Raw genomic sequence first — 26,088 nt, 5'->3', positions numbered from 1 at the left:
GTGTTTTAAACTGGTGTATGAATGGCTCACTGTGCACACCATGAATTTAGCTTATCTGCATTCATGCAGATAAGAACACTCAAACAATGGCCAAGATTCAGTTGAAGAATTAGTGCAACAGGACTCCAGAAGTTAGTCTTTTTTTGATGAAAATACAACTGTGCCTTCAAATATGGGGGTATAAGGAAATGTCCTAGAAATATGCATATTTATTATTAAAATATAATTTCTATCAATTGGTGGAGGGCCCTTTGAAAGATCATTATTTTATGAGACTGAAGCAGGGTTTTTTTGGGTGAAGATTTTAAACATTGGAAGCAATATCCTTCATACAGCACTTTTAAACTGAAATTGACATGTGTTTTTATGCTATACAGTTCATCGGGGGTTGGCAAATTCTAGTCCTTGAGCGCCAGAAATGTTCCTGGTTTTTGCTCCATCCAAATCTACAACTATATAGTTGGATTAGTATTAGGCTTAATGAACACAAGTGACCTTGTGCTGGAGGTACTCGGCAGTTCACTATTTAGGCTTTGAATATTTACACTCAGACTCTTCATGACTCATCAAACTCTTGAGATGAGGCTTAGATGGAATGGAAAAATAGAACAATCTAGAACACTCCAGGACCATGGTTGGCTACCCCTGCAGAACATGGGTCTGTTTCAGTAAAATGGTCTCTTCTGTGGTGCCTGGTCCCAGCTATACTTCCTAACTCTGTATTCTCTGTAGCTGACTGAAATCTGAGGATATTTTCAGACCGAAATGAACACACTCTTGGTTCAGGGGACAAGACCTGCTGTGTTGGGAATGATGGATTGCCTTTTCCCAGGAAGCCCATTGCTTTGGGAAAAGGGGAAATGCAGCTCTCTGACACAGGAGGGTATTTGAATCATTTTTAAAAGCATTCCCATCTTAACTTTCCTCTCAGTCATGTTGCTGGTATCTCACGATTGCTGACAGGAAACTAATTTCCCCACTTGAGCTATAGGTTCTTCATTTAACCACCGTTTGGCTTGGCGGTGGACATGGATATTTCAATTTGTTTATCTGTGCTGTCTTGCAGGAATAGGTGTGGTTAAATTGCACCTTTGTTGTTAATTGCTTTTTGTCAAATATTATATTCAATATTACATTCAGTTTGTAGTTTTCTGCCGCTGCCAATCGAAACAGTCCTTTTACTGTGAATGGAGGCGGGGGAAAAATCTTCTTTTTTTTTTATGGATCAAATGGGCCAGTAGAGGTAACCATCATTTTTGTAATGGTAAAGTGGGTTGCTGTCGTTCACTGGTGCTCTGGAAAATTGGAGACTACCCCATATATATCTATTTTTTCACTAAATAATGATTGTTTGAAGCGAAGATGGATATAAACTTTAGTTTAAATGATTAAATATAGGACACTTTTTTAAGCATTTTCTGCAAATAAATGTTCTGAATTAGAATATTTGTTTTTTAAATTAAAATCAGTTGGGGTCAATCGTTCATGAAATATCAAAAGTTAGATTTTACACAGACACATACCCATTAATTGAAAGTGAAAATTTTATGTGGTCTCTCTCATTGAATATGAACAATTTGGGGCATGTCTTTTCTATAATTGCAGTTACATTAAAAAAAAGTAAAAGTTTGTTTTGGTAGCCCCCCTAGAGAGACTGGGGTGTCCCTCACTTAGTGAGCAGCTCCCCAAGTGTAATGACAGTACCTTCATTTTGCCAGTAGATGGTGGAAAAGGCACTAATGTCAGGAATCCACCAGCACCTGAACAATGCCTTTTCTTCCTCTTGTTTTTAAGGTGTGCTGTTGGCCATTGTGATTTTTGAGGGTAGATCTGTGGGAACTGATGAAATAATAGTTAGGTGCTGTGTGAAGGGCCAAATGACAATCAAGTTGCACTTTTCTCTATCCTGTACTAACACAGGTGTGCACAGTCAGAATGTTTTGTCACTTAAATTTTTTTACTTGCTTTAAAGTACAGTGGAAATTATAAATACCCACAAGAGATTCCATGGGAGCATATTGCTCTGGTTTTAATGTCTGGATGTTCTTGCAAATCTCCCCTCAACCCACATTTAAATGTAAAATGTTCTAACTCCAGCTGGAAAGTGTACGACTCGGTAAACCTTCAATTAATGTTAGTCTGATTTTAACTGTTATTTCCCAATTACCATATGGTGCTAAAAATTCCTGTGACTGTGTATTACATTGGCTATGTTGCCAACCAGCATTTGTCCTTAACTTTTCTCTGTGATTAAAATGTATTTTTTCTTCAACTCAGATATTCTGAGAAATACTGAAATCACCAAAATCAACTTGTAAGCTGATTGTGAAGGTTGTGATTGTGAAGGTTATTACTTGCATTTAATTCAGTCAAAGTTAAGGACAAATGTTGATTCAATCCAGACTGAACTTTTACCCAGTTACCTATATTAAGGTATCACTTCTACTTGATGGTCTTTGGCATTCTTCATTGATTTGAATGAGTGTTTAATTTAATTGTCCCCAAAATTAGAAATGGATGGCCAATTATTGAAAACACATTTGGCTAAATCTCTGTCCTATCCAATTTGATGTGTTGTCCCTTTGTGCAAAATGCATGCTTTCGTGTCTGTTTCTGGTTATCCCAAACAGTGACTACCCAAGTGCCTGTATCTCTCCCAGTCCTGAACTTGGCGTGTGTTGGGGGAAAACCCGACTTTAGAACTGGAATTTTGTGGGGGGGGGACGAGGTGGGTTGTGATTGTTTGGGATGGGACAAGGAGGTGTCTATTCTGAATTTCTTATGAATTTGAACACGTTTTGTTCTGCTCTTTTGATATGGAGGGGGGAGTCATTCCCAATTACAAAAAGAACATTTATTGATTTGGAATATGTGGCCAGGTAGGACATAGAGAATAACCGCTTTATGAATTTTAAATGTCAAGAAGCTGTTGCTGCTAATTGCATGGTGTGGAGTATTAAAAGCGAGCAATTCAAAGTATTTTGAAGGTATGGCAGTGCATTACAGACATGGAGAAATGCAGATGTTTTAAAAGTGAGGTGCAACACATCAAATTGGTTCAGTGTGATATCTGTTTAGTATGTGCTTTTTATTTTTCAGGTGTACCTGATTCAAACATCTAATAGCAATGCCTGTTTTCCCTCTTTGTTAATATAATATATATTATGTTATATTCTAAAACAATATTCCTGTAGTAAATTTCTGTAGGCATCTTACCTTTTTCTTGCTTGACCAGGAAGCTTTTGCAAGAACGTGAACTTCATGGGACATTTTTGTAGCTCTGCTAACACAAGATTTAGCAACTTTTAAATGGCACCAATTCGGCTTCGGAACACTGTTTTTGGCAAGAGGGAGAACTGGCTTGTGTATTAGAGCAAAGAAAGTGAATATGGGAGCATTCACACATTCTTGGATACAGAAGCTCCTCTCCGCTGAGTAATTAACTCATCAACCTAAGGAATTGTCAAATCAACTAGTGTGGAGCACAACCAGCGCTCAGTCAAAGATGCGTGCTGTGTTCTATTGAACCTTGGTGACATCTGACATGAAAAGACAGAATTTAGGCCTGAATTTAGTTGTACATGGTTTTGTTCAAAGGTGGCTACTGTTAAATCATGCAAGATATGCTTTCCGTGAGTGTAAAATGGGAAATAAAACATTCAAGTAGAATAAGGTACCATTACAAAGCCATGTAAAGGTCACAGTGGCCTTTCTGCATTCCAGCACATGATCAGTGAATGACAGTTCTTTACTTGTGAAAAGTAAAGACGAGTTAATCGTGCAATTTGGGAAAAGTGGCTGAAGTCCAATGAGAAATTTATATTCCCATTGTATGAGCATTATAAATATGATTACCCAAAGAACTTAATTGTGAACAGTTTCAGATCTGTATTCTATGGTTTTCCATTTTTGGATTAATGGCAGGAAAAAGGGTTAATGCAGTGTCTCTAATCTGGGATTTTAAAGTAAGGTACATTTAACTTATGCACTGAGGAGCACCTCTTTCCCTGCTGTAGGTCTAAAAATATGGCCCATAGTGTATAATTGTTTTAGAATTAATGCCATTATTGAAACGGTCAGACTAAATATAAAATTAAAGTTGAAACAAACATTTCCAGATTCAGTTTTAGAAGTGTAAGAGATGTTGGCTCAATTGAAAACTGCAGTGCAAAATGATGCTAGGCCCCACTGCAGGTTACTGAATGGAACGCTTTTCTCTCGTACCATAAAGGCACTCATCACATTTTGGCAAAAGGCAGGATGTTTTAATGTAATTTCAAACATAAATTGGCGCAAAGTTTGATCTCCTATATTAAAAGGTTTATTCTGTCACAGTGCCAAAGATGGTATAGAATTATGGATGAAAGTACCATATGGTAATCTCAGTCTGTTTCCATCTAATCAATAGAACCACTCTGAGGGGAAGATGGAATTTTCCAAACTGTATATAACGGCCGTTTTTAAAGTCGCTCATTGCAGAACTGCCCAGCAGCATGTTGAGTCCTGGTTTCAGCTTGACCGCTTAGCCTGAGAGAGGCTTATTGTGCACAACTCAGAACTGGATTTGGGTGAGAGTTCAGGTGTAATCTGGTAAAGTAATGCCTGATTTATACTTTGTCGCACGACCCTTCTGCGTTTTGCCTTTATACTTCTGCAAAGGTCTCTGATGAGGGTTCTATTGTCTCTATTTGTAACAATATGCCAAACTCCTGTGAGTTTGTTTGACAGTTTAATGTTACATTTCTTAAAATCTGGCAGCGCTCATTTAAATAGCACGTATCCATGACAATAAATTTCAGTGTTCCATCTGGCTGCCCAATCAGCACTGCGTGACAAAGTATGAAGTTCTGCAACATAACAAAATTCTAGAGGTTGTGTATTGGTGTCGCGCGACACTGGAAAAAGAAGTGCCGTGCGACACTTTTCTGTTAAAAATACGTTATTTTTGTCATACAACACTTATCGCAAGGGTCGTGCGACGAAGTATAAATTAGGTTTAAGGGGTAAAAAAAACATGCTAGTCCTATTAAGGCTGCAAAGTGTAGGCAAATTTCACATTTTCCTTTGGGTAATCATAACCGCTTTACTCTGATATTCTGGACTGTGACTGTTTTATTTCCCATCTGACGGCTGTTTTTTGGGGTACATCTCACACACAATTGTCAGAAATCCTGTCTGAGTGTCGAAAAGGGAGTAGTTTAAGACAGACCCGCTATTTTGCCTTGTTTTTAAGAAGCATCTCTCTTTGGTCATGTTGCTGGAAGCATTTAATTTTTTTTTAAAGTTGGGAATGGTGTGGGTGGGGAAGGGTGTATGCAAGTTAGTCATGTATGATTCTCTTTAATTTCATCAGATTTGAGCACTTGTCTTAAAAATTTCAAATGCTTTTTGTTTTCCTTGTGATTTGAACTGACTTTCTTTGTGCACAGACTGTTTTTATGGAAGTGATAGGTTTAGGTTTTAAGCTAGACTTCAGTAAAAGTATGCTGCAAGGTATTTGTGAGTGAACAAACTGCCTGGTAACATCCACGTCTTGCCTTCCTAAATGTCACTTGGATTGGATTATTGCATCTGACATTGACACACAAAAATGAAATATGATTTAGTAAAAAAACAAACAAAAAAAAAACAATACTTTACTTTGGTCACCCCGACGGAAACCACACTGTGACACTGTCCTGCAGGTTCCACTTCTTGATGTTTCTTCAGCATACATAGTGATGTTACCAAACTGACATTCAGCTATAACGGAGCCTCAAAGTTTGTCCCAACCCTAGAAAAGTGATTTCATTGATGCTTTTAATATAGAAAAATCTTTTAAAAAAGTGTTTCTTCTGAACATTCATTGGTCTTTTGGAGGATTTGGTAGCCCTCCATTTTCAAAATTTCAAGTTTTCAAAACTCAAGTTTTGAACGGCGCTGTTGCATATAAGAGGGGATTTTCCACCTCTGAGCCAGTGGTTCCTCCTGCAAAGAAAACACCGTATTTGCTGACCTTGTTTTAAATGGCAAGGAGCCCGTGGTCTGTTGCTACATGTACGAATGTTTTGATGTTCAGCACTGGTGCACATAGCAGTTTGCTCTGTGCCTCGTTAATGTCACACTTGTCATTGTCTTGGCTTTACCTCCTCGCTAAAGGGGCGGCCAATGAAAGGAGCATAATTCTCTCTCCCACAGTGGAGTAAAGGTTGCTTTATTTGGGTAGCTTGTGGACAAGAACACTCATTGAATTGTTAAAGGAAAACCTGACCCTAGATTTAGTTTGAAGGGGGTTTTTCCTCCTGTCTGAACATGCATTTGAATGCTTGCATACATGGTAGTAATATGCCTTGTTCTCATAAAGGACTTTGTGTTGGTGAGTAAGATGGATCCACTTTCAAAAGCTGAAAACATGGTACTCCAGGAGTCCGGTGCATGAGGACTATGAAAGTTATTTCTTTCCCCATCTTTGGTCTCAGCACATATCAACTCCACAAGAGACGTGGAGCAATGGACTGTGCTTTTTGGCTTGTGAAATTTAGATATATTCTCTATACACAGCTGTTTAAGCAAGTTCAGCTTAGTGTTCGCTTAGTGGTCCGTAAAAACCAGACAAACCTTGAACCATCTGCAAGTACTTCTGACACTAGTCTAGTCCTAATGACAACCCTAGTGACAGCTTAATAGATTTTACCCCCACCCTTTTTGAAAGTATGTAAGCTTTATGGATGACTCTGATTGCACTTTGAAGATTACTGCAATGCATTTAATTCCTGTTTTTCCTAAACAAATGTTGCCACATTCTTGTGCAACGGTAATTTATCACTAGCAAAAATAATGCAGTCCCCCAGTTGACAAAATTAGCTTAAATCCACTTGATCCTGAGGCAAGGATCACAGGCCCAGATTCCGACCAGTTGCAACACACTTTATACTTAGCTGCAACACACTTTGAATGTGACACATTTAAGTGCCATTTCTCCTTCCTCTACACAAAATTATTTTCAGTAATGGCTGAAACTATAGGGAAGGAGAGATAACCACTTAAATTTGTTATTGAAACTTTAGGACAACTGCTTACTGGAGCTGGCTTAATCTCGGTGACGGTGTGTAATGTGGGGGTGAAGATGTCAGATGCACAACCCAGAGTGACATTCGCACACTTGTCTCATTGCCAAAAGTGGACAGTGGGATAGGAGGACAGTGGTACATTGGTAAGTAGAGAAATTGCTACCATGTGCTTGAGCAGTTTGTTCATTCACAAAGTCCTATCAGCACCTGCCTCATGCACACTGCAACAAGAAATGGACAAAGACTGAAGAACATGCCTGAGTCACTGATGTCTGATGCGTTTACTGCCAGGTTTTGGATATGGATAGTTAGTCACGTGTTGTCAACATCTAAGGCTCTGTCAGCCTGTTGCTTTTTCTGGGGACAGCAGAACCAGAACCATGTCTACTTTCTTGCGTCCATCCACCATCCCTTGAGGATCTGACCAGAAGTTCCTGTTGCCTGAATTGGGTCCCTGTTAACCCCTTGGATTTCTCAGAATAAAACAATCGGCTCATTTCTTTAAGCTTAACATCAGTTTCCTCCTGCACTGTGAAGAAGACCATTTCTTGGCTACATATACATGCTGAAGAAGCTTCTGTTTTCATTGTCGACCTCTGAAGATGAGACCTGTTCTATGATGCCATCTTTTTTCCACACACTGAAGAACTGCCCTCTCTTGACCTTTGTTTGACCGGAGCTTCCAAAGTCTTTCAGATAATGCCTTTTATTCGCTTGGACATTTCTCCAGAATTTTCTAAAGTAGCTAGTAAGGAAGCCTGAAGTTCAGTTACTGAATGATTAGGAAAGGGAGTGTGTCTGGTGTGTTACAACATAATTTATTTTCTGTGGCTTCTATAAGATAAGGTTGCCTAAGTCAGAGGCAGTGTGCCCAATCTTTGTGAAGGAGTCTTTGATTTTATCCAAAACAGAAACAGAACAGGAGGGCTGTTTTCAACATTGACGGTTTGTTGACCGATAGTTTAAACTCTTGAACTTTCATCTCTAGCTTTTGTAAAGCTGGGATACCCAGGATATCTTTTGCACATAAGGACTTTTTCTTCACTGTGAGTGAGGAAGACTCTCCTCCACTCCCCCTTTTTTCCTTCTTGAAGATGCAATGCTCTATCCGAGAGAAGGGGGGCACCATCTATTGCCTCTCTCCCAAATCCTTTTGCTTTCCTGGAGGAAAATTAATCTGGCTGTTTTCACCCATTTTCTTTTTTCCTGCCTCTTGGAATCATATCCCTCCATCCTGACAGTCAGTCTACATGTTAGCCAGTGTGGCTATAGCCTGAGTTAAGTGAAAGGATAGTAGCATTTTTGTTTAGTTCCTGTTGAGTGTAGCAAAATACCTTTGGTCCTGTTGGAGGTAGGGATGGACCTCAGTGACCCAGGTGTTTTATTTTGCCTTCCTTCTCCCTTTCTGTGCATATTCTACACTCCAGTCTCCTGTTGCAGTGTGTGTGAACATTTTAAAGGCACAGAAACCAAACCGATTTCCCTCTCCCTGTTTGTTCCATGATTTATTTAACAAGAAAAATGAAATGGATGCGTTTTCATGTCACCTTCAGGGAGATGTCAGTGGTCAGGGCACTAGAGGCAGACAGGAATCAGTGTGATTTGTATGAGCGGCGGTGGCTGGGCGGGCGGTAATTGGCTCCTCTTTATCGTGCAGCCTGAGAAACGCTAGTGGGCTGACCGCTGCGGACCTGGCCCACGCCCAGGGTTTCCAGGATTGTGCCCAGCTCCTCTCTAACGCCCAGAACCAGCTCAACCAGCTCAATGGCTTCTGCCCCCATGGGGCTGTGAACGGGGCCGGCACACATGCCCCGGTGCACAGCCTCTTCAATGGCGCGCCCAGTAGAAAGAGGTCCCTCGATTGCATGGAGTCCAACCACATCAAGAAGGCCAGAACTGATGGTAGGTCCCACTTTTTACTGATGTGCATGCTTACGATGTACGAGTTCCTTGTGCTTTGGTCTCGTTGAAAATTGAGTGAGTCCAAAATCAATTTTGGGCATAATTTTGCTGGGCTTCCAAAACAGGTACATGGAGTCTTCCACAAAATGGAAAAACTTTTTACCTCATACTGCTAATATGTACATGAGTTTTAATATAAACCTGCTTTGCAAAACCATGTAGTTTACACATACTTGTGATCTAAGGCACTGAGGAAATTGTTTTGTGTTCAGTTCACCAATTTTAAATGAATGTTACCTTTAAATCAGTGCTCTCTGACCCAAAGATTATGGTATGAATTATTTGCCTGTGGCAGCATTGCCTGGAGCAGTATAAATGTCACTGCTGCAGAAACATGGTACTGGATATGTGCTGTTTCAGCTTTCAGAAACTCTGTGTGAGACTGGTTGGATTATCGAGACACTGATAAATGTATTGGAATGCACGTAATTGCAGAGTATTTTAAGGTCCTGTTTGAACGATTGGGAGTCTGTGCCTGGCAACATTTCAGCACTTTGTGGTTTGCCCGTAATGCATTCCGCCATTTTATTGGGCTGCTTCAAATTTGGCTAATGGAGCTCTGAATGCTGCGGCCACTTATCTGCGAAGGCAATAAACATAGCAAAGAACCATGTTGGCCATCAGCCAAAATACCAAATGACACTACGTTTGTTCCCTGGAAATGAGGCCTTTCGGGCTTTTGGGGTCATCGGAGCCCTCGGAGTCGGGGGCAGATCCCTCTTATCTCTGCTCTGGTTCTTGTCATACAGGCTTGGACTCGCCCTTTAACATTTTCGGCGGCACAGAGGGAGAGCTGGAGAGCATGCACATGGAACCAGCCCCGGCGACGTCCGGTTCAGGTGGGATTGGACCCTTTCCGTTTAGCCCCAACGCCACTGACAGCCCGCAGGACCAAACGCCTGCGGAGAACGGCTCTCCCGCACCCAAAGAGCTGGAGATTTTCACCGTGGCGTCCATGCAGATTCCGTGCCGTTGCACAAATTCCTATGCGTATTTGTAGTGGCCTTGCCCTTTTAAAGTCCTCTCCTGTCTGAATCTCTTTTAGCTCCCCTCTCAGACAGGCCCTCTAGTTCTGAATACATCTTTTTTTCTTTTCTTTTCTTATTTTTTTATTCTTTTGCATGAAGCCTATATTACATGTATAATTTATGTAAAAGCACACATATGTATGCGTAGATACATATGTTTAAATATACTTATAAATCGTATACTTTTGTCACGTTTATAGTAATGCCCACAAGTTTTTGCTTTAAATTACTTTGCACAATATTATGCATCATTGCTTTGATTTCAATCTCATCAAACATTTTAGAGTGTTTATCCTATTTTAAATCGAATTTTGTTTTGCACAATTATTTTGTCCATTGTGTTCCATGTGTCCGTGCTCCTGTCACTTCTCTTCCCTTAGGGGGGAAAAAAATACAGAATGGCTACATTCTGTTGTGTCCCGCATGTTTGGGAACAGCTGGAGGGGAGCAGAGTTCCCTGCTGGGGAATGGGGAAGAGGCTCCAAGTGTGAGGCCTGGCAAAGGGCCGTCCCCCTGCTGAATGACATTGTGCATTACCGTGTGCGCAATGTCATTAAGCTCCAAAGCCTTTTAAACCCTGTGGGTTTTAGTCACTGGGGGACCACAAGATGGATTCCCACCCAGCAAATGATTGTGGAAGTCTATCACACAGCCTCTTTGCTTGACCCAGAATGTAGATGCAGGAATCAACATTCAACTTTTGGGGATCAGAAAGGGGTATAGCCCCGTGATTTCAATTTTGGCTGTGCTGAGTGAAGTGCTGTCCCATACCCAACATCCCACTCGCTTCGACCCAACATCCACCTGCTCCTACCCAGCTTCAATTAAGGACTCTAAAGATTCATCTCCCACCCCTCCCAAATTCTACAAGTGTGTCACCAAGCCAAAGCATATCTTAACAAGAATGTAAGACATATTTAAACCTTAGCTGTTTAGCCTGTCATGATTGTGCGCTCGTAGGAAACTGCAAGCAGGTGCTATATAACCTGGTTCAATTTCTCTGTCCCCTAGTGAGCAGTTGGCTGCAGAATAAGCCTCTTTGGTGGCCTGTCATAGGTTGGGTTTCTGTTTCTCTATGTATTCTTAAAGCTTCTGAGGGGTGATCCTCCATACTATTCTCAATGATTGTATATATAGCGGTCAGTGATGACAAGTTCATTTTTGTTTTTGTATTTTGACATTTTCCATACCTTGTTGGACATGGTTCAGTAGAGATGATTTCAGTAATAAAAATGGTGACAAAAACGCAGAACATGTTGGCTTGTAAAAACATGGATATATCGTAAATATTAAAGGACTTCAGCAAGATTAGTCATGTTTTCCTCTTGGTAACAGATTTGCTCAAGTTCAAAATAAAGAACTGTTTCTTCGTTATTGTATGTAAGTCAGTAGCAAATATATTCTCCCGCCTTTTTCTGCATGAAAAAAATCCTTTTTAAAGCCGTCTCCAAGATGTGTGGTGATATGTCAGCAGTGTGTCCGTTGGACAGTTCAATAAACATGGTTTCCAATGTTAATGATTGACCTGCATTGTTTCTCATGTACATTCAAGCGTGACTGCTTTCACTGAACGCCTTGTGCAAACTCATTAAATTGTGAATCATTTCAGAACCAAAGTGATTGTGGCTCTAAGTGAATGGTTATTTTAACTTCTCTCCGTTGGGGTGCATATGGGCTTGTTTTGTTAGAATGCAGTATACTTTACAGAAAACATGCACAGTGTGTTTTTCAGCCTGACTACAAGTAGGGTACTTTTTTCCAAACTGCACAGTGCATTAACCCAAGATATGTTCTGCCTCCACTCAGATTTGTTCAATTCGAAAGCTATAGTCCAAAAGGTCTTTTAGGATCAAGTGCTTACCATGGAGCAAACCCTGATCTATGCAGTGATTCATGCTGATGGCAAAAGCCTTCGATGATGATGCAGCCAGGACAAAACTGTTCATCTGCATCAGTGTCATCACTATCTTGCAGACCACTGCACTTTTGCCTACTTGCCTTCAGCAATCCTTGAAAAGTCCAACTATAAATGCCTCGGTTTTCCCTTTCGAGTGTGGGCCCCTTCCTGTACAAAGCAGGTCACGTTTTTGCAGTAGGGTCAGATGCATGCTCCTCCCAATTATGAATGTTACTCGTCAGTCATGTGCTTTTTGTTGTCATGCAGTGAACCCAACTGGTCCCCCAGGGCCCTATTTTTTTAATTGCCATTTAGAGAAGTTATATTGGTGCCATAGTAAAGATATGCCTCTCGATAGGCATTTGTCATCAACTGTTGTATGCTGCCATCTGGTGTTTAGTGGATTGATTGCTTGCGGCTTGACAAATTACTGGATCACTGTGCGTCACAAGCGGTTTTTTTATTTCCTGTGTCAGAACACCATTTTGTAAGTATTAACCTTTCCATTTGATTAGTTCATGCTCAAAATGAATATTTAACATCTGCTCATGTGTAGCAGATGGTACATTTGATGACACTGGAGCATTTAGTTAGAGTTTTGTATTCAATTAGTATATTTTTCAGTTGGTAGAAAACTCGTTTTTTTAGTCGAATAAAGAACAATACCTGCTTTTCAAAAACAAAAAAAGGACACAGACAGGCTTGCACACACTGCAGCATGCTGGAACTGTCTGCTCACTGCCTTGACGACAAAAGGCTCTCAGCTTGTCTGGAGGACACGGTTAGGCAGTAGATGCCGTAGATACTGATCTGTGAATGTGATGCCGTAGATACTGATCTGCCTCCAGGCAAAGCACCAATGTGAAGCAGATAAGAATTGTACATGGAATTTTTAGCATACGGACAGTCCTTAAAATGTCTTTGAATTAGGAAATGTATTTCTACGTTAATGTATTTCTACGTTGTTCAACTATTAACCTTTTGTAATATATCTAAGTGGGGAGGTGCACCGTTAAGCTGTTTGTGGGCATGATACAGTATTGCCATATTTCACTTAAAAGGAGCATAGCAATTCAAATTAGTTGTGCAAAACAAAATGAGTACCATCAGTTTATTCTGTCTGTTTAGGGAAAGTGGTTCACTCTGAACCTTTTTTCTATGTATACAATAAAGTGCCTGATGTGCAAAGGGCCGGTCAGCATCTCACTACTGATCTTTACCAATCTGCAACCTCCTATTGTTGTGTTCCTGTACAAATGAATGCCATCAATGTCTCCTTTTGAACGACAGGAGACCCTATAGCCACAGGTCTGACCAACGGCCATGCGCCAGCGACGATTTTGCCAGCAAGCGGATTTTTCGCCAACGGTGGCAGTCGCCCGCCGCACATCAACGGAAGCCTGGCTGCCCTGGCCAACGGGTACCCGGTCCAGTGGGGAGCGACGGCACCCGAGTCCGCCCTGAATGGGCTCCCCTGCCCGGGCTTGCAGACGGAAGAGGGCGGTGGAAGTCAGAGCTCGGACATGTGCGGCTCCCTGCACCTGGACGGCAGCCCCAGCAGCTGCGTGGCCCACAGGCCCTCCTGGGCAGCCAGCTCTGCCGAAACCCTGCAGTACGGACACTACCACGGGTTCGGCGACACGGCGGAGACCATCGACGAGGCCAGCAGCCAGATGGAGCACTCCACGTCCGTGAAGGTGGAGGAGCGGTACGACCACGCGGTCTTCAGCACCATGCAGCTGTATCACGGGTCTTAAGGAGGCGTCCGTTTGTCCATCTGTCTGTCCATCCGTCCATCCATCCCGCCCTTCATTACACTAACAGCCAGCGTGGCCTGACCGAGGAATAGCATAGCTTCTTTTCCATGGTGTCTTTGTATTGATTCGTGTGACACTGCACACACAGAGACAAACCTTGGCAAGCCAGCCTTGCTCTTAAAGGGAAGAGTTTAAGCCTTTTGCTTTTTTTATTCCTTCCTGTAGCCGTAATAGTAGTATAATCTGAACTTTGTTTTGTGGTTGAAAGATTTGTTGAACCAATTCTGACATGTTTGTTCAGTGCTCTAAAATGCTATTTTCATTTTCAAAATTCATGGAATTGATTTAAATGCATTCAGATATTATGACTTCCTGGTTCAGGAGTAATTGGTTCATGTCTGATTTTATTTTATTTTATTTTTTTGAAAGCAATGACCTGTATTTTTCGTGGAATAATAATAGTATGCTTATGTGCCAAATTGACTCCATTAACATGGCACCAGCTTTGTGATTGGGAGATCATGGGGGTGAATATTTTTCAGAATTTGTTTTTCTTTGAGCGTTTTCTGAGTGTCGCAGATGCTAAGGCTTTGAAACAGTATTTTTGTTGTGAAGAGGATTGGTTAATTGAATGGCTGTCATTACATTCCCTTTTGGTATTGTTTCTGAATTCTGAAGATAATAAAGAAAGTGACCACAGACATACACTTGTACATTCATGTTCCTGATGGACTCTCAGTGCCAGAATAGCTCAACATGCCATCTGCCGAAAGAGGGGGAGAGAACAAAATCTTTATCCACTTTTTCCCCAAAAGGCTGATAACATGTACGCTGTATCCGCAACCCTAATCGGTGCCACTGTGCTACAAGACTTTCCAGGCCAATTATACTTTTATAAGAATGCTGACATAATCACTTCATGAATTTGTTAGCTACATGCGATGGGAGGTTTTTTTTTTAAACTATGCTTAAACCTAATGATGCAATGAGTGTGTGTGTGTCTGTAAGAAAAAAAAGAGAGAGAATGTGTGGTGGAAGGTGGGGGTACACCATTAGAAGAATGAATATTCTTCAGGCTTCTGTGAAAGGCACCCAGGCGGTGACTAGAGTGACATGCCACCACAGGAGTTGCGAGCATGCCGCAGAGGGGCTACATTCAGGAATTCAGGAATGCGCATGCCAGGAACATAATGCTGATGTAACTGTACAAAATACAACCGCTCGGTAAACTATTTTCAAATCACACAACTACAAAAGCATAACGAATTTGCGAAAATGAAAGCACACACAGATATTGTTTATAATATTAGAAAGCACGAATTGGCTTGTTAGCTGTGCCAAACTGTGTCAAGCTACCGGAGATTCTTACCTCATCTTGGTTGTTGCAATTCGTTCTCCAGAAAATGTCTAGCTATTTTTAAACGGTGGATTATACACATCTTTCGTATAAGGGTATACCGTGATTAGCGCAGTGAGCACCAATCACACCATAAAGCCCTCTCCCGCTCCACACCACATTTCTTGTTCACGTGTTCAGCTGCTTGTCTGTCACCTGTCGCCGGCTTCGACCTTTATCGCCGGTGATAGCATGACCCCCACTGTACTCCCGAGACATATCAGTGGCCACGCCCACAACGAATACTGTACCATCTCACTTCGTGAAAGAGGGGTGTTCGTGTAATAATGTACACATGATTTAGGCATTATGAACTTGGTGCACGATGCAAGTGTCACAACGTGTACAGTATGTGTATTTTTAAAGTAAAATTGTCTCGAAAAGGAGAGATGCTTCTGTTTTCTCATCGAGACTTTTGTCCAGGAATCCGTTATACCTGTTCTGTCGTCTTGGTGTTGTCGTCAATTCTATGTCGAAAATATAGCTGAAAGCTAGCCCGTTCTCGGACTATAGCCACTGCACAGTGGTAGTTTTGTGTGGCAAGGTAATTTGGTAACTACGAAACCCGTAGCCTTGGAATTGTAAAGATATTTGCCTTTATCCATCACCCCTTTGAATTTCAAAACCTATCACTGCTAAGTTAAAAGAACGGTGTATTTTTTTTTCTGGGATGTCTACTCCAGCACGAAGGAGACTTATGAGAGATTTTAAACGGTAAGATATATTTCCAGGATTTCTGTTTGTTTAGTGATGTAGGTTAAATATAAGGTAGTTTCGTTTGTTTGTTATGATAGTAACAAAACCGCTGACTATATTATGGCTGTTAGTGAGTGCTCACAGACCGCTACTGAACACCATGATTGAGCTGGAGGTGTTGGCTAATTCGATTTGGCTAGCTTGCAGACAAGCTTCTCATCCAGACGACATTAGCCTATTAACTTGTTTGGCTTTTCAAATGTAATGCCGGTGATCTTGGGTTCCAGTTCGTAGTCTTATTTATGAGACTACTGTCAACGTTAGCTTGTTGTGCATCCAGTCATGTATTCGTTAACCATGATTTGTTCTAACGATAACTAAAGCAATAGCTAGCTAAATTGCGGGATAACTGCACGCCCATAGACAGACGGTTCATATATAGATAGAAAAGTTTCATGCTTACTTGGGTGACACGTGGAACTCAAGTTGTTTTGCACGGACCCACAGGCTACAGGAAGACCCCCCGGCGGGCGTCAGCGGTGCTCCATCAGAGAACAACATTATGGCGTGGAATGCCGTCATATTTGGGTAAGGAAAAAAGAGATGTAGCTAAATAGTGGTGCCAGATAGATCTTACAAGTAAAACTCAAGTGTGCGGGTATGAACCCTACACAGTTTTGAAACCAGGAACATTTATAAGTATCTTGGGCAGTGGAACTATCGGCGTGCCTCGTGTCCAAATGGTGGATTACTGCATTTTTTGTGCAGGATACACAGCTTGCAAGTTAAGGTCAAGGAAAACACTGTACACAGGTCTGTTAGTGTTGATGGTTTTTAAAAATATATATATGTCTGGGCTTTGTCTTTTGTTTTCCCCTGGTGCCTGTTTTTGATATACAGTTGTATATTTTCCCCCCCTTGCAGGCCCGAGGGCACACCATTTGAAGATGGCAAGTATTTCTCTGGACAGCAGGCAGTTTTCTGCTCACGGGATTGTTTTGTAAATCTTTATCAGTGACAACTTATACATCCCAGAATTTATAGAATTAGTTTTCTTGTGTGTGTTTACACGTGCACATTTTCGGATCCAATTTTACAGGCACATTCAAGCTGACTGTGGAGTTCACAGAAGAATACCCCAATAAGCCTCCAACAGTTCGGTTTGTTTCCAAGATGTTTCATCCAAATGGTATGGTGCTACATTTGTTCACTATCTAAACTGTTTACTTGTGTTTTATCTATTTTCCTCCCTAGTGAGCAAACTTATTCAGCCATGGTCTTGACAGACAGATAGACATACAAATAGACTCATAAGTACTGGGGGTCGTGGAATTAGGGGAGGAAAGTTATTGTAACATGGTCAAGCTGGGGTCTACAGACTAAGCACAATAGCCCCCCATCCAAATGACAGCAATAGCCTAATAGCAAGCAAGCAAGCGCTGTGGGGATATCATTCTAATATCTGCCCATAACATAACTCTAAAAAAGGGGGGGAGGGGGGGGCATTTAGTTTGATTATTTTTGGTTATGTAGTAATTGATTTGGTATAGATAGGATTTTGGGGAAATGTACCTGGAAAGACATTCAAGTTTTGTTTCTATTTCTCTCCAGTGTATGCAGATGGTAGTATATGTCTGGATATCCTTCAGAATCGCTGGAGTCCAACCTACGATGTGTCATCCATCCTCACCTCTATACAGGTAGAATAGCAACCTTAAAATGTGCGTGTTGGAGAAATCGCCCACATTCTGGCAACTGTCTTCCTAGGCATGTACTGGTCACCCCAAAGAAAACCTGAAAGTTGGTGATTTTCACAAGTTGATAGAAATACAAAATATTTCTGGAGGGAAGTGTGTCCTGCTTCTTTTTCCCATTTCAGTTTGTGTGCACTGTGCCTGTCTCTGTACTTAAATTCAGATGACCGTTTTCACACATGAATGCAGACGGGGCTGATTCATCTGGTCATGATTAAATTATTTTTAAGTTTTGTGCTACCTTTTGCTTTCCATTTCCTGCTTCACTGTGCCCGCAGTCTCTGTTGGATGAACCAAACCCCAACAGTCCAGCAAACAGCCAGGCAGCACAGCTGTACCAGGAGAACAAGAGGGAGTACGAGAAGAGGGTGTCCGCCATCGTTGAGCAGAGCTGGAAGGACAGCTGATTATGGCTTGCTTCTTAGCACTTAACCTCCAATGGTCCCCCCCCCCCTTCTTTTTTTTTTAAAGATTTTATGCACTTTACCTTCCTCCCTTACCACAACCCTCCTGCATGGTGCAGTCTTTTTCTTTGTTTTTGTCTTGACACATTTCTGCCATTTTCAGAGCAGAATGTCCACCGTTAACTTGGCCTTCATTTGAGGCTATTGTACTGTGTAGATATCAGTAGTGGCCCCAGCTTACAGTTTTGTTTTAAATGATTATGATAATATGCAGAGGCCTTGTTTGATTTGAGCTCCTTACTTTGTGTGTCCTAGCTGGGCGGGGCAGCCATCCAGGGGGTAGAGAGGGCTTGCCGTGCATTGTGCTTGCCTCCTGTGTGGCATAATCCTGCTTTGTGCTTTTGCCTCTCTGGTGAATCATCTCCTGTTACTGGTCAAGCTTGCGTGCTCCAATCCGACCTGTGTGGGAACGTGACTCGACACGTTCTGAGCCCTACTCTCCCCTTCCTCTTTCCTCCGCCGTTCTCTCTCTGCTGTTCATTCAGTTCTCACATGTATATAGTAATCTGCTGAAGCTATGTACAGATTTTGTACAAGATGTTCACATCATGTTTTCCAGCCTTTGTAAATAAAGGACAAAACTACCTTAAAGTAGTGCCATATTGTGCTTTTTACAAAAAAAATTTTTTTGAGGACTGGTGTGTCTTTCAGGGGGCACTGGGTATAGAAATTATAATTTCTTTTTTGCTACTGCTCAACCTGGAATCTGATACTGTGTGAATCGTGCATGTAGGATTTAAGTTAACTTTGTGTGGCCTCTCAGTTCACCAGTTTTTCCAGGGATGCTCGCAGGCCTGAAAGGAGTGGTTTGTCTGGGGATCTGAAAGATCTCATTGTATGGCCTTTAAATGTATTTTTTCTAGTGCCTCGTTCCAGATTCTCTCCATGTACAGCAAGTGTAGAGACTGCAGAATACTACTATCCAGACTTCAGAAACAGTTTAGTAACATAGAACGCAACCATGCAACTGATGTTAATCAAACCCTTCTTTAATCGGACTGGGGTCCAGTTCTCTCTCACAGAAAACAAAGCACATTGGTTAATTTTTTTTTTTTTTTAAAGGTAAATGAAGTGGGGGTGGGGTACCAATGGTTGCAACTCTTTCCCTACAATACCTTCTGATATCTTGTTTAGTTTTAATGCGGGACCGTTTTTTGATTACTGAGCTAATGGAGTGGTGCCCTGCTTTAAAAAAAATAATTTGGCACTCTCTTCCCTCCATTTAAAATAGTTAGCGGTCTCCAGCCTTGGGACTGTATCTCTGAGTTGTGCAGTACTATGGTGCAGCAAATGCCCCTTCATAATATCTTCCAGCTACCAGTAGCATTGATCACGGACCTCTATTTAAAAGCGGGGATTTTTAAAAACGATTCCATCATTAGCGCCCTGCTATTGACCAGGCCAAAAACTGGTGCAGCTGTACACTTTAATGGGGTACCGAGAGCCTTATTTTGCCGACATTTCCCTCAGAGAGACACACAGCAGTCTGGCTTTAAGTGGTTGAGGCTCAATTAAGTTGCCTACAGCCGCGTACACTCTTCGTAAGTTATTCAGCAATCGGGAACGTTCAGCTAATATTTTACATATAATCAACTACATATTTATTGAAGGAATTCAGGTCAAGCACCGGACACAGTTGCAGTTCACAATCAAGGATTCAAAACCACAACCTTCAGTTTCAAAAGGACTCCTGGTGCCACAGAGCGATTAGAACGTATTTTGCTTCACAGTAAATTGTGGGCAATGTCCGTTATACCAGCGTAATAACAGCATAACCCAGTGACGTTTTCACAGTAGCAGCAAAGCTGACTGATAAAAGTCTTCAGTTCAGTGGAGTTATTTGGATGAATTGCACAGTCGAGGAGAGATGAAAGGTTTTTCAGTAGTTTTTTTTTTTATTCATGGTGAGATACTAAAGCGCTCATTACACAAAGCTGCCTATTGGCCTTCAAATACAATAGTACATTTTAACATGTACCAATATCTACATTCAAAATGTTTTGGGTCTTCTGATGTACATGGGACAAAAGAAATAGTATTATTCACATTTAAAGTAATATAATGTGCAAGGACAGTAACATTTACCAAAATATTTACAAATGACTTCAACACAAAACTATTGCTGCCTCACGTCTTCAGATGTTTTAGTTGCCGAACTCAGGACCAGTTAAATGTTGGTTTTCATATTAAAACACTTGACCCAACCACATTTCTGCAGGCCCTGTTCTTACATTCACTCAAAACACACAGCAATAAATAACTTGGTGTCTTAAACATCCCACACTGCGAGCCTTACTTAACAAGGAACCGCTTCAGGGTATCCATGTCGCCAGTCTAAATTTCAGACGTCAACGATAGGGTAACAAAACTTTGATGGTGTTGGGACTGAAATGACAGGAATGCAGCAATATTTTAAGCCAGTAACAGTTACTGATGACAGGCGGTGATGAGAACGGTTTACTGTCTGTGATGCCTAATGCACACAAACTGGGAAAAGAAGAGAAGTGGATCAGTTAAATTATTGCTTTGTATTTTTTTTTTTTGCTAAACAACGCAGAAAGTGTGCAGTGCCGTTTAAAGACTGAAGAATCATGGGGAGAGAAGCTCAACAGACAAACAGCACAGGATTCTATGCCATAAATAGCACGAGCAAGTGGAAGACTAACATACAACTGGGTCAAGGCTCTTTGTGCAAAAAGCAACTGGGTTTTTTTATCATCACTGGTCACCTTTTCATTTAACATAAAAAAAAGAAAATAACATTTTCCAACTGCTCTTTGATGCACTCTGGTCTTGATAAATGTTGGATACTGCTCTCAGGCATTTCACTTCTTGTGTTACTCACTTTCACTCTTAGAGGAGTTCCATTTGTACTGTGGCACATTGTGACCAGCTAGAAAATACACTGAGTGTAGTGTCACCCAATACTGTAAAATACAATATGGCAGGAAAACCATAGACTTACTGCTGCCTTGCATTATGGTTTAACACCATGCTATTCACTTATTGAATAGACTTTACTTTTTTGCAGCAACACAAGAATCGCTCAAGATAATGTACCCACACTTAGCGGAGATGAACATTCCAGCTTGTTGGAAGTCTTGTTAAGCCGTTCACCCCCGCAGTCCTAGGCTTTTTGACTCCTCGCGCACTTGGGACATGCTACCTGCTGACGCTGCTCTTTTTCCTCATCGGCAGGGCTCCGCTCCCCACGGTTTACCAAACAGCCTGTGCTCTTCAAAGGCAGATCGTCAAACTTCGGTTTCCACCGCCACTGCTACCCAGCCTCCAACATCGACAGTCACAACAGCCCTTTTGCACACGGAAGGACAGAACAAAAACAGTGACGCCATTGTCATGCGCCTGGTCCAGGTGACCAGGTAGGCAACTACCTGTTGTAAGCCCTCTCCTTTTTGGACTTCTCCAGGGCTTTGTCCATGGTTTTCTCGCTTTCCCCTCTGCATTTCGGGCAGTACCACTTCCCTTTCGGCTTGTGGTTGAGTCCCACGCAGGAGAAGTGGAACCACTCGATGGGGCACTCGTCGTTGTCACAGCCTATCATCTCGCCGTAGGACACCTGGTCGCACAGGCAGTAGGTGGGCTCGTTCGGGTCGATGGGCAGGTCCGCTGGCGACGCCTCCCTTTCCGCCTTGGCCTTGGACCGCTTCTTCTTCTTGGATGTCTTGGCCTTCTTCTCCTTGGGGGTGCCGACGCTGATTTCGTCACTGTGGTCCAGGTTGCTGTTGGAGTTCTCCCGGTTCTCGTTGTTCTTCTGTCGGCGGGAGCGCTTGCTGCCGGGCTTGTCGACCGAGCTGGCCGCCTCCTCCCTCCTCTTGTCCTGGGCCATCTTGCCCGGCGTGACGGCGATCTCTGCCGGCTCCTGACACGACTCAAAGAGCTCCACGTGACCCTCCACCTGTCGGCTGCGGTTTTCCACCAGCTCCACCATCTGACTTACTATCTGGATCTTCTCATCCCCGAGCTCCTGACTTCGGATCAGCGCCCTCTGGAGGCAGTGTGTCAGCCGCTTCCTCTGGACTGGGTCGGTCTCCTTCTTGTGCTTTTCATAGATCTCATCCAGCTCCTTCAGGACCTCTGCAAAGCAACCAGACCCAGGAGGACACTTTCAATCGCAATATCAGAAACAATGGCACAACTGACAAGCAATAGACAAATAATAACATGCATATCTGCTTTTCGTGAATCCAATTTTAAATACATTTATATTAGACACACAATTGTACAAGTATTCGTACCTAACGGTTTGGTAGGAGATGTGTGGTTCACAGGAGCTGTGAACTAAACAAATTATAGCGGAGCTTTTAAACATTTTTTTAACCTGTTTCTTTTTAAGAAAGACCATCTGCAAGTGCTTATGTCTAGTAAGCCAGATTGCAATTTTATATTTCACATTTCATTTTTCGTTGAACGAAATTGTACCGTACCGTTAAGGCAACCCGGAGGTATTTTGCGAACCGTATTTCTTTGTATTTATTTAGAAAGATACATACTGATTTATACCCCATGAAATGCACTGACTACCATTTCCAGTAAGTGCATATATACGTGCCCTTGAGCCAAGACCACTGAAGTATCAGGTTGCCATTTTTAAATTAAGACATGCATAAAACTGCACTTTACAATGCCCATTTTCTGCTTCTGAACTCTTTCTTTTTCGGTGAGATATGCTGAATGACAGGGGAACGACGGTCGCTTTCTAGAAATAATATCCGTGCTGCAAATTTACTATGGGAAGCGATACGTCCGCTGTGTTTGAGCAAAGTACAGGAAACATCGGAGTGATTGTTTACACACCAAACGTATAATGCCGTAAATGGATGACTACAGCAAGATGTTCTGACCGAAACCAAATTCGAGTATTGAGCATTTGTACAACGAGGCAAATTCCCATCGGAACGTTAGCTAGACGTAAAGGACACATTGCATTCGCCCTTTCAGTATGTGGTTGGATATGTAGTTAACCAACTGACTCTGTTCCTAGGAACAAAACACAATAACTCTAGCCCTAAGACGCAAGCAGACTTTCAAGCAAGTAAACAAAAATCCGACCAACAATGTAACCGAATAAGAGCGACGTGGACATCTTAACCATATAGTTTCTGTCCCTTCAGATACCGTCATACACAGCTTAACACAAAAAATGGCCGGCAATCCCACCCTAGACAAGGAGGACATCGGGTTTTCCCTCGGGAAAGGGGTAGGGTAAACTCTTGATTGGCATTTAGGTCCTACCTATCAACATTGGAGAAACAATAGATTGAAAAAAACCCACTCCATCTACCAATAAAAACACACTTACCTTCCAATACTGCGTCCTTGTCGCAAAGTGTGGGAGGGAATTTACTCAAGCTCCGAACCAATCGTTGGATGCATATGCAACGAAATTGGCCTGTGTCATATTTTCGTTCAATCATTGTCCGGTGAAGGTGGAGTTAAGTGTAATAATATGCAGATTTGTCCGGCGTATTAAAACAGCAGGGCAGCGAAACCAGGCAAGACGTGCGACAAACGCAGACCCCAGAAGGAGTGATAACGGAGTGCTCTTAGCAGTAGTGCTAATGCTAAACATAAAAAACATATGTAAAGGCTACCATATGCCCTAACAATGCACCACAAAATATTATTGCTTGTAACACCACATTACAAACCTTGTAGCATCTCGAAACCAAATCCCGCCTGCGTCCAGTGGTATTTGTGTGCTCGTTAGCAAGCTGGATGCCCAAAATCCACCAAGATAGCTAACGTTACAAACTTCAATAATACTGCTTTCGTCTGATGAGACATCCAGCCAACGCAACGCACTGAAGCTCAAGGAACAAAAATAGTTTTGTCCGTAGCACAACTGCAAATAAATATGGACCTAATGAAACACGTAAAATGTTAATAACCTTAGTCAACTAGCTCGCCAAATAAGCTTTTTTTCATACAATTGCATCCAGGACCAACGTTCGAACTGGTGATAGACTATATTAGATGGGTAGTTCGCCGGACTTATACATCAATCTAGCTAGCTAGTCTACCTAATAGACGATACAAATCATCAAATGCATAACATATTTCGCACTTAGCTAAAATAAGATTGTTTGGTCAGCCCATTCTCCTTAAACTTTCGGCAATAGAGCTTAGAGCAGCGGTTTCGGTTTTATAGCTAGTCTATATTTAAAAAAAACCTCACAAACTAGCACGACTGAGAACATTCGACCATACAACAGAGGCGACAGAATCATTTTACAATATATACTAGCTAGGAACAACTGGGGTGAAAACCTAGCTCGTTAGACACACTAAACACTGCTGCTAGCTTCTCACTCACGTCAACAGCCATCATGAATATTGCTGTTAACTAGCTGACTGGCTAGCTACAGTCCAAAATGCTATTGTGTTTTATCTGTAGTTTTTGCTTTGGATCTTAGAACATGCAACAAACTACTCGGCAACATTGATGGTCATTATTGTTAGAAAAATCGAAGTTAAAATCGATGATGGGTCTCTTCATCACCATTGCCGCTTATGTTGTAGCTTTAGACTAACGTTATAAACACTGTTAAAGAGCAGAAATCTTTTGTTCCGCCCCGCGGGTTTACACCACAAATTGGGGAATTTTAAAAATTAAACGTTAGTCTAAAAAGGCCATAATAATCTAACCCGATAGGAGAATGCAACTTACCTTGATATTTAGCGTCGATTTCCCTCATAAGAGACACATTTCTCTGTAGGTCGAAAGGCAATGATTCGACCAAGTCCAAATAGTCTTCCACATAATTAGTAACGTGGAGTGAGTCCCCGGTAGTGCCAGGGCTTAACATTTCCCCTTTTTCAGATCACCCTCAAGTCAGTTGTTATCCAAAAAAGATTTGATACAGGCTCCACTCTATGTTCAAGCTAGCCAGCTAGTTGAAGAGTGAATGTCAGGCAAACACAACACGGTGGCGGCTAACACTAGCTAGCTAGTTTGTGGCTAACGGGTCCTCTCTTAAACGGTCACAAAACGCTCAGACGCCAAAAAGACAGCTGAAGTATTCAGGCGTCTAACACTGACAGCAAAGTGTGCAGATTCATCCGAGTTAGCGACCTCTCAATGTCTGGTTGAATATAACAATATCTGATTTTCTGGTCCCCGCACTTGATCCAACGTGGAAAATGAGTTACCAGTTCAAACACTTGGGAAACATTTATCCTAGCATGATGTGCGCATGCGAACAACTCACAATTTATCCTGCTTGCTAACTGCGCCCGTTCAGTAAAGCATTTCGGACGGTAAGAGCAAGTCACTTAGACTATCTACCTTGACATTAGCTAACCGCATATTTAGGACAAACAGAGGCAAGTGATTTTAGTCCTTTGATTCACACTAAATTTGCGAGATAGCTAACGGTAACTCAAGGCATTTTTGTTGGAGTAGTAGTACGATGTGTCAGTAAGTTAGGTAGATTGCGTTGTGGCCAGAGCAATCACTACGTTTAAACGCGGAATACGCTTTTTAGTTATCGAAGGAGTTTACCGGCTCCCGAGAAATGCACGAAACTAGCTCGCAGTCTAGCAAGGTTTTTCGCAAAACTTACGAAGCTAACCTGGTTAGTACGGCCACGTTATGGAAACGAAGAAAAACATTACTTTTGCTTTCTGTATATATTAGCCATGTAACTTCATAAGCCTCTTTCAAAGATAGATCATTTTAATCTGAAATACTTTGTAAAATAGTAGCTAGAATGCAATTTTTGTTACAGCATCATATCGTTTGAATTTTTACAAAGAACGGGGGAAGGATAATCACAACTATTCTCAAACAAAGAAACTGAAAAGATGTTAGCCAATAAAAACATGCCATCACCTTGCTGAGCCAATCACCGCAGGGGAGGAGGCGGGAAATATTAGCGCGTCTATCGTTTCTCATAGCAACCAACACCCAGGAAGCATTTTCAGAGGCGATTACGCTTCCCAAATGTGTCATTTGGTGTCCATGTAACGTATAACTACACAAAGGAAACAATTATGAAGCATATTGTTACATTTTAAGTTCACTCATGAACTGTTCCAGCCGTGTATAAAAAATTCGCCGATACT

At 41.8% G+C, this 26,088-nt stretch overlaps 3 protein-coding genes and 1 long non-coding RNA gene across 6 annotated transcripts in view; 2 read left to right on the top strand and 2 right to left on the bottom strand.

The window, feature by feature from the left end:
* The window catches only part of LOC135250355 (ankyrin repeat domain-containing protein 10-like), a 33,440-nt gene extending 19,044 nt beyond the window's left edge, over positions 1-14,396 (top strand). Inside the window, exons 4-6 of the mRNA XM_064326563.1 lie at positions 8,707-8,951; positions 9,761-9,850; positions 13,227-14,396. Coding sequence (XP_064182633.1) covers positions 8,707-8,951; positions 9,761-9,850; positions 13,227-13,693 — 802 coding nt within the window. The 3' untranslated portion in view covers positions 13,694-14,396. The remainder of the gene's footprint in view (positions 1-8,706; positions 8,952-9,760; positions 9,851-13,226) is intronic.
* On the bottom strand, positions 1,203-15,261 carry LOC135250358 (uncharacterized). The gene is made up of 2 exons (XR_010328907.1): positions 15,063-15,261; positions 1,203-1,830 (listed from the first exon to the last, which is right to left on the bottom strand). It is a non-coding gene; the product is annotated as an uncharacterized LOC135250358 (long non-coding RNA).
* Positions 15,262-15,414: 153 nt separating this feature from the next.
* ube2al (ubiquitin conjugating enzyme E2 A, like) lies at positions 15,415-17,979 on the top strand. The gene is made up of 6 exons (XM_064326567.1): positions 15,415-15,803; positions 16,293-16,373; positions 16,710-16,735; positions 16,885-16,974; positions 17,397-17,485; positions 17,818-17,979. Exons 1-6 carry the CDS (start codon positions 15,760-15,762, stop codon positions 17,944-17,946), a joined length of 459 nt encoding a protein of 152 aa, XP_064182637.1. The 5' UTR covers positions 15,415-15,759; the 3' UTR covers positions 17,947-17,979.
* A 1,894-nt stretch (positions 17,980-19,873) lies between these two features.
* Positions 19,874-25,783, bottom strand: ing1 (inhibitor of growth family, member 1). 3 transcript variants are annotated; one of them, XM_064326565.1, is made up of 3 exons: positions 22,449-23,173; positions 22,260-22,302; positions 19,874-22,098 (listed from the first exon to the last, which is right to left on the bottom strand). In XM_064326565.1, exons 1-3 carry the CDS (start codon positions 22,527-22,529, stop codon positions 21,392-21,394), a joined length of 831 nt encoding a protein of 276 aa, XP_064182635.1. In that variant the 5' UTR covers positions 22,530-23,173; the 3' UTR covers positions 19,874-21,391. The 3 variants fall into 3 exon arrangements, with proteins under 3 accessions (XP_064182635.1, XP_064182634.1, XP_064182636.1); XM_064326564.1 differs by lacking the exons at positions 22,260-22,302; positions 22,449-23,173 and adding an exon at positions 24,692-25,783; XM_064326566.1 differs by lacking the exons at positions 22,260-22,302; positions 22,449-23,173 and adding an exon at positions 23,324-24,568.
* Positions 25,784-26,088: the final 305 nt, after the last annotated feature.

The sequence above is a fragment of the Anguilla rostrata genome, chromosome 3 (genome assembly GCF_018555375.3).
Source record: "Anguilla rostrata isolate EN2019 chromosome 3, ASM1855537v3, whole genome shotgun sequence".
Lineage (NCBI taxonomy): Eukaryota > Metazoa > Chordata > Actinopteri > Anguilliformes > Anguillidae > Anguilla > Anguilla rostrata.
The sequence above is the reverse complement of the archived record's forward strand: the minus strand, read 5'-3'. Positions and strand labels throughout refer to the sequence as shown.

Excerpts from the sequence above, each read along its gene's own strand:
- ing1 (XM_064326564.1), bottom strand. The coding sequence starts at position 24,830 with ATGTTAAGCCCTGGCACTACCGGGGACTCACTCCACGTTACTAATTAT. Across the intron at positions 22,099-24,691 it reads AATCGACGCTAAATATCAAG|AGGTCCTGAAGGAGCTGGAT; the intron begins GTAAGTTGCATT and ends GTTGCTTTGCAG.
- ube2al (XM_064326567.1), top strand. The coding sequence starts at position 15,760 with ATGTCTACTCCAGCACGAAGGAGACTTATGAGAGATTTTAAACG. Across the intron at positions 16,736-16,884 it reads GGGCACACCATTTGAAGATG|GCACATTCAAGCTGACTGTG; the intron begins GCAAGTATTTCT and ends CCAATTTTACAG. Across the intron at positions 17,486-17,817 it reads CCATCCTCACCTCTATACAG|TCTCTGTTGGATGAACCAAA; the intron begins GTAGAATAGCAA and ends CTGTGCCCGCAG.